General features: G+C 39.3%; 2 protein-coding genes across 2 annotated transcripts; one reads left to right on the forward strand and one right to left on the reverse strand.

Annotated features, from left to right (window-relative positions):
• Positions 1-2241: 2241 nt before the first annotated feature.
• Positions 2242-2702, reverse strand: LOC149260112 (uncharacterized). Its single transcript, XM_089378913.1, has 2 exons — positions 2623-2702; positions 2242-2542 (listed from the first exon to the last, which is right to left on the reverse strand). Exons 1-2 carry the CDS (start codon positions 2673-2675, stop codon positions 2245-2247), a joined length of 351 nt encoding a protein of 116 aa, XP_089235039.1. The 5' UTR covers positions 2676-2702; the 3' UTR covers positions 2242-2244.
• A 980-nt stretch (positions 2703-3682) lies between these two features.
• Positions 3683-4066, forward strand: LOC149260113 (expansin-A1-like). The gene has a single exon (XM_089456707.1). It carries the CDS (start codon positions 3683-3685, stop codon positions 4064-4066), a length of 384 nt encoding a protein of 127 aa, XP_089312833.1.
• The last annotated feature ends 3736 nt before the right edge of the window (positions 4067-7802 follow it).

The following is a 7802-nucleotide window of genomic DNA, read 5'->3' on the forward strand; positions in this document are numbered from 1 at the left end:
AAGAAGGTTCAAGGAATTCCAGGTTGGGGATCATGTGTTTGTTAGAATCCAACCTAGAAGAAGTACCTTGCAGTGGAGCGGATGTGCCAAACTTGCACCCCGCTATTTTGGACCTTTTCAAATCTTGGCAAGGGTGGGGCCGGTAGCTTATCAACTCGCTCTACCAGGCCATATTAGGATCCATAATGTCTTTCACGTTTCCGTATTGAAGCAATACGTATACGATCCTAAACATGTAATTCAATGGCAGAATGTTCGGGTAAGAATTAATCTAGTCACTCTAGATAAGCTTTGTTCCTGAACAAGAAAATAACTTAATCTATTGCTGAATGCAGGTCGAACCGGAAGGCGAGGTTCTGGTCGAACCACTAACCATTCTCGACCGGAGAGAAGTGCAGCTGCGGAAACGGGTTATTTCCCAAGCTAAGGTGCAGTGGAAACATTATGGGCTTGAAGAGGCCACTTGGGAGGATGAAGAACTCCTTAGAGAAGCTTACCCGAATTTGTTTAAGGGTGACAGACATCGGGACGATGTCCAATCACAGGAGGGGGAGATGTAATGACCCCAGGATATGTAATTGTGAAAGTTTACTGTGGTAAAAGACAGTAATACAGTTGTTGTTATGTTTTAAACAAAACTGTGATAAACTATTTCTTTTAATTAAAGTAATTTAAATATTCCATGAAATGCTAGCAGCCTCTAAGAGGTGAATTTTAAAGAAAAAGATCAGTTGTGATAACTAATGGTAACTACCCTCCAAAACAGGAAAAGTCCTGACTGAGGGAGGGGGGTTCTGTGCTGTGAGGATAGACAGAAGAAATTCTTTTCCAAGAACAGGAAAAAGGAAAAAGAAAGAAGAAAAGAGAATTGGTTAAGTCTGGTTAGGACCAGATAACCAGGCACAGAGAGTGCACAAATCCTGTTGAGGGCTGGAGGCCTGCAGGATGGCTCGGGGGGAGAATTCCGTCTGAGGATGGGTCTCATGGCTGGGTGGAAGAGCATACACAAGCACAGGTGACCTGCTTGAGAAACCATTCTTGTTACTGGCGAACCAGGTACGGTTTCAACTGTAGAGTCTCTGTTTGAATATGAATATACAGTGAATGTACAGTAGTCAAACAGGAAGCAGGTTCTTTCCTAGTTACTGTTATAATGTTAAGAAATTGTATAGATATGGTTGCAGTTAAAAGACAGGTTATTATAAACCTAGATTGTAAAGCTACGTAGAAAGATATAGTAAAAACTGGTTATAGGAACCAGGAAAGGTAACCAAGAAATTGGTTATCGAATGACGGGCAGAGTATAAGCTCGTGCATAAGACTGAGTCAATGTTTAATACTACAATATCTTGATAAATGATCATATAAAAACCTGAGTGTGTCGACAGAGTGAGAATTAAACCTCTGAGTCCGAATAGGCGAGCACTGACAGTAGTCAGATGCTACCTTGTTGACGGATGAGAGTTAAAACCCTCGGTTGTTATTACAACTGTCTAACGAAAAACGAAAATACACCAAAGAATACTAGACGGATAGCGCTAATTTGATAGCTGTACAAAACAGTAAATGAGATTATTACGACATTTCAACAAACCATAGTCTCAAGAATACAGTGTTAGCGAGCACGGTAACACGAAGCCAACTCCGTCGAGCGACAAACTAGAGGAGCATGTATTCATGTAATGTATATGAAACCCTGTGCATGCAGGCGAAAGAAGTATGCCTACCTATATAAGATAAATCGAGTATACAATGCAATGAAAACCTTAAACATATATGTGAGGTGCGGTATTATCCATAGCGGAAGGAAAGAACGAAATATCGCTATGGCTAACCATTCTGGATCATACAGTATATATATTGCTATCTAGTGAGCCGAGAGCACGCTATTCAAACATTACTGTATAAACAACTGATTTAACACTAATCAATCCTAGCCAGTAAGACCGATGCATAAGATTACAGAGCAACGGCATGGGCAACCATTATAACCTGAGTCATATATGAAGATTCAGATATAAAGAAATGTACAATCCAGCACCTGATAGCATAAATCCTTGCACCATTGGAAAAACGATAAGAGAAAAACAGAGTATATGTACATATTCATGGATATATAAAATATGGACTGCCTGAGGGCGCAGATAGAGCCACCGTCATAAAACTATAAGTTTATACACAGTTCAATACTTGAGTGAAAACCTTGAACGAATCACAGAAGTTTATTTAAAAAGAACCAAACCCTCATTCGAGGTCAAGATTCATGAGCCAGGTCTGCGCACCACAGCTAGACCCGAAACCCATAGCTAAGAACAGAAATGACAAATCATAAACAGAATATGCCGCAAGGGGCAACCGTGTGACCAAACAAGAAACCTTAAATTCATGCAAGCGAACTATGTGAGTTCCGCCGTGCTCATTAACAAATCTGGCGGGTATGGACTCGACCAGTCTTAAAGGAGGAAACATATACAAGTCTTGAGGACTCTCTGAGGAGTATACCTCGGCCGGTGCAGCAATAAGGCCCTCATGGAGCGGCAGTCTGCAACCATAACCTAGATAACCTTAAACCCTGAGGCGGAGAAGCTTATATAAAGGAACAGAGACAAGGTTTGAGCTTACCTGTAGCCGCTGCGAGGGAAAGCTGTCATGCACAGCTGCTTGACATTACCCATGGAGTCGCATCATCAGCTGCGTGCCTAGGAGCAAAAAAAAACATTTAGAACTATAAGGACTCGTATGAAGATAAATGAACTGTAAGACTGAAGATTTCATAACCAATAAGTTTACCGTAAATACACAGGGAGCATAGAGCCAAACATTACCTGTGTAACATTGAACACGGCCACTGCATAGCTCCGGAGTAGACGTAGTCCATGAGAGTATAGTTGGTAAGATAGACCAGAGGCGTGGTGTCGAGACAGAACCAGAGAAGGCAAACGAAACAATAAACCCTGTGATCGCGTTGCCAATGCTTTTGTAATGCCGTAAACCCTGGATTGGATCTCCACCCTTCGATCCATGGGGGTAATCCTGACCGTTCATACAAGGCGGGAAGGTCAGGCGTGAGGGCCGAGAACTCCATAATCGATGCATCACATGGCCAAAGGAGTCCAGCAGTGCCACCTCGCACTATAAGGACGGGTGCCATTAAGACAGAGACTTGCTGGCGCCTGCAAGAACCGCGGCAGGACCACCAGCGCCTGCACTTCATTAAATACGCACAGCTGAGGTGGACTTACAGCTAAGCTGCACCGAAAGGTCAAAGGATTACACCAAGAACCAGGACAAACATATGTTGCGTGGCAGTAAGCATGTCAACCTTGGTTACCATGAAAACTTAACAGAGAATTAATAAAGCGTTGAATGTGTGGTGTAGTATATTTGTATATATATATATGGTATATATGATAAAGCCATGTGAGCAAATATGCATCAGACATTATAGTTGCATTAAGAATAACATAAGATGAATAGTAATGTTAGCATGCAGTAAAATCTTTTTTTTTATGTATATGGTGGAAGTGTGACAAATATCAATTTGATCATACGGACTGCCATGATCAATTTGTATTGTTGGGAATCTATCGGATTGGAAAATGCAGGTCAGAAAGTGTGCACAATTTGATCGAGCTTCGTGCATCGACGGTGGGAGGACGCTCAAAGTGACTGCTACCAGTTTATGACCTCAATTGCAGGCCATCATTTTGACTTGTCACATCATACCTTCACCGCGATTGCAAGCTACAAAGCTGGAATTGTGCCTGTTCATTACAGAAAGGTGCCTTGCCTGAGGCAGGGAGGAGTGAGGTTTAGTATGATGGGCCACGCCTACTACAATACCGTGGTCTTATCAAACGTGGGCGGGAGCAGGCAGGTGAGCCGCGTGGATGGAGGCAGATGGAATGGATGGTTGGAAACCGTTACAAAGGAGCTGGGGTGCCGTTTGGGGAAACAATACTCCAATATAGAGGGATGGGCTCTCTCCTTTATCGTAATGCTACAACGCGAAGATGCCCACTTTCAACAACGTGATCCCTCCCAATTTGCAATTCCTTTATCGTAATGCTATGCAACGGGAAGATGCTCACTTTCATCAACGTAATTCTTCCCAATTGGCAATTCGGCCCGTCTTTCTGCATAATGCAATGTTGAGAGATGTAGATTTCCCAGCGGATTTGAGTTTTCTGATATTGTGTGTGTTTGTATCTTTGTGGTTTGTGGCCTGAGTTGAGGTAGTTTTATATTTTTTTCAATTTTTGGTATAAGAAGGGTTGGTGGTTCTTAAAATAGAAGCCAAGGTGTTTGAAACATCAATTCTTGTGTGATGAAGGTCCAATCTGTTTTAAATTAATTGATTTTGTTGTACTCCAGTGTTTCAAGATCAATAGTTATAACTTGTGTTTGTGTGGTTGTAAGTTTGTATATGTAAAAAAAAAGGGTAAGTTGTAGGATAGATTGCTGGATAGTCTCATACATAGACAACTTACCTATATAACTAGAAGTATGTATTTCAATGCATACTACTAAGATGGAAGCATGTCCATAGAGATATTCAGTGTCTAGACTATTCTTCAAGGTAGTCAAGAAACGTCAATTGCGGTAGTCAAAGGCGAAAGGTAATTACATTTTAAATGGAGTTCAAGTGACACCTTGAAGCTACAGTTGTGAAAGAGTGGTGTTTTCTAGATTCCACAGTGGATGTGAATGCTAATGAAGACCAATCACACATACATTATCCTAGTTATTGTAATATGTGTTTCCAATGTTTTCCGATTAAACATTAAGAGAGGGTGTTAGAATAATGCTTCCATGTGTTGTTGTGAGTTGTCATTATGAGTTCTCAAGAATCAATCTAGAAATTATTGTTTGGTATGTATGAGTTGTAGGCGTGATATAGATGTGTCAAATATGTCATACATATTTGTAAATGTTATGATCGATAAAAATATTGAAGTGTGGTTGTGTATTTTTTACACCATCTCTCCACTCTCTCTATTTTTGTAATAGTGAATAATCATACAATATGTGACACTTAATGGTGCCAAGATAACCAAACTCAAGAATGTAAATATATTTCAAAATGGTATTTCATATTTTGTTCATGTTAAATGTATTAGAGATTTGTTTTAAGACATTTTTGTTTTTATTCCAAATATGCATTATGCTCCCAATATGCATTATGCTCAAAGATGATAGCTCCAAAAGAAGGAACGAGGCTATCAAAAATGTATAATGTTATGAAACCAGCTCAAGAAAAGGTAGAAAAGATGGATCAATGCCTTAGAATTCAGCTTCTTCGAGGGGGCAACCTCCTTTACATTACATAAATGAACAGTTCTTGGATGATACAAATGAAAATACCTCCTTTCTATATATAGGAGTCTAAGGGGTCATAACATAATCAGAGCCAACATAACAATAATAATGTAAGGGCACAATAATAACAATAGTGGGATTCTATGGGGCACAATAGTAACAATATGGGCACTACATGGGTACATCAATATAATAAGTGGGTTGTACTAATAACAATAAGGGGTTACACTAGTAGTATAGGGGCCTAACATGCCCCTCTCCTTCAAAAAGCGTTGTCCTCAACGCTTGAGTAGTTTTTGATGCTTCTGTATAAAATTCTTGTCCTCCCATGTGGAATCTTCAGCGGATAAGTTCTTTCACTTGATGAGATACTCTAAAATTGATCGATTTCATAGCTCTCGATTTCTTGTTTCTGTGACTGCTCCAGGTTCCAATATGATTTTTCCTTCCTCTTCAATTTCTGGCAATATTGTTTGAATTGGTATCTTTTGCAACTTTTGAATAAGTGGCCATACTTCTTCGTCCTTCTTCCATTCATCCCTTGCTTCGTTTATCCAATCTAGTTGGATAATAGAAATAGCACAAAACAATGCTTCCACATCCTCATCCTCGAAGAGTCCTCCCATTCAATAAGGTCGCCATTTTTTAAGTGCATGTAGTATTACCAACATTTCCTTCTCATAAATAGCTTGCTTGAGATGTAGCAGTAAAAATACACAATCACCTACATCAAAACATTTTTCACTACAATGTTGATCTACTTGTTCTTTCATTTGATTTTGAATCGAAGTGGCGTTGTCCTTTAAAAGTTGGAGAACTTGTTGTTGATGCTCGATGTGATCTTTCAGTGCTTGAACCTTTTTATTCTTGATATGTCCTTCTATCTCTAGTGTTTGAGGAGTGGTAATTTCTTCCAATCCTTTACAAGATATGGTCGGATTCATTTCTTGATGCTTGATGTGATCTTTCACTTCTTGAACAATTTTCTTCTTGATATGTCCTTCTATCTTGATAGTTTGAGAAGTGGTAATTTTGACCAATGAATTACAAGATATGGTTGGATTCATTTCTTCTTTCTTGATGTGATCTTTCACTTCTTGCACCTTTTTCTTCTTGATATATCCTTCTATCTTGAGAGTTTGAGGAGTGGTAATTCTTGCCAATGCTTTACAAGATATGGTCTGATTCATTTCTTCTCTCTCTGGGGTGGGGTCCTGGCATATATCTTCTTCTTTTGATGTTTCTTGATCATTTTCTTCCTCCTCTTCATACTCTATGTAAAATAATTTCTTCTCAGCACACTTATGACCTTTAGTGCTTTTGCTATCACAATTGTAACAAAGCCCTTTTTTTCTTTTTTCTTTCAATTGCTGTGGTGTAACCCTTGTAGGTTGTGGAAGGCTAGGAGAAACAACACTTCCATATTTATAGTTTTGAGGGGTATGCTTCCTGGTTTCCATAATTTTGCTTTCCACTATGTCACAAAGGCCTTTTACTCTTTCCAATTGTTGTGGTGTTGCTCTAAAGAAGGTGTTGCTCTTTGTATCCTCATAATGTGCTATCATTTCCTTTGTGAAAATTGACCACGTAACAAGTTCTTTATGAGAAAAAATCCCTTCATACCATAAAAATTGATCCGGTTCTAAATATGAAGATGCAATACATACCTTTTGTAACAGTGGTACACCATGTAAATCAAAATATTGCTCCATCTGAAGTATCCAATTTACCGGATCCTTGCCATCAAACTTCCTCATCTTGATTTTTCTTGATTTTAGGAGCTTGATATTGAAACGACTGTAACTCTGTACTTTCAGATCTTTAAGTTTCGAAATTGCAACCTGTAGTAGCCCTCTGTGTCCTCTTTCCAATGCCACCAGTCTGATCCAAATTGGATTCTCCAAGAAAGAGTTATGCACAATCTCCCAAGATGACCTGATTATAGACCTTTCTAGAAGAGTGAACTTGGATGAAGTGCCACGTGTCACTATTTCAACCTTTTGCACTGAAAAATATCTACAAGAAACTACAGTTCTTCCTCTTTGTGTACCTTCTTACGAAATTTCAATCCGATACTCAGAGAGAAAGTTATGACTATTTTCCCGAGGTCACCTATTTGGAATGTAACTGAGGAGTCTTCAAAAAGACAAACTTCATCAGATCATATCTCCGCAAACATAGTGCAAAAAGCTCTGAAATTAAGACCCGCGATTCAGTAAAATTTCTTCTCAAATGGGTTTTTTTTTAAGCTTCTGAAACGCTGCAGGAAAAACGTTATAGAGAAAATGCCATGATGACCTGTTTGGAGCAGCGAAACCCTAGAATCCAAAGCTCTGATACCAAATGTTATGAAACCAGCTCAAGAAAAGATAGAAAAGATGGATCAACGCCTTAGAATTCAGCCTCTTCGAGGGGGCAACCTCTTTTACATTACATAAATGAACAATTCTTGGATGATACAAATGAAAAGACCTCCTTTCTAT

Source organism: Pinus tabuliformis, chromosome 6 (genome assembly GCF_031772625.1).
Source record: "Pinus tabuliformis cultivar Carrire ecotype Pingquan chromosome 6, CPIR1, whole genome shotgun sequence".
NCBI lineage: Eukaryota > Viridiplantae > Streptophyta > Pinopsida > Pinales > Pinaceae > Pinus > Pinus tabuliformis.

Coding starts and splice junctions, on each gene's coding strand:
- LOC149260112 (XM_089378913.1), bottom strand. CDS start 2,675: ATGGGTAATGTCAAGCAGCTGTGCATGACAGCTTTCCCTCGCAGCGGC. Junction 2,543..2,622: donor TTCCCTCGCAGCGGCTACAG/GTAAGCTCAAAC, acceptor TTATGGTTGCAG/ACTGCCGCTCCATGAGGGCC.
- LOC149260113 (XM_089456707.1), top strand. CDS start 3,683: ATGACCTCAATTGCAGGCCATCATTTTGACTTGTCACATCATACCTTC.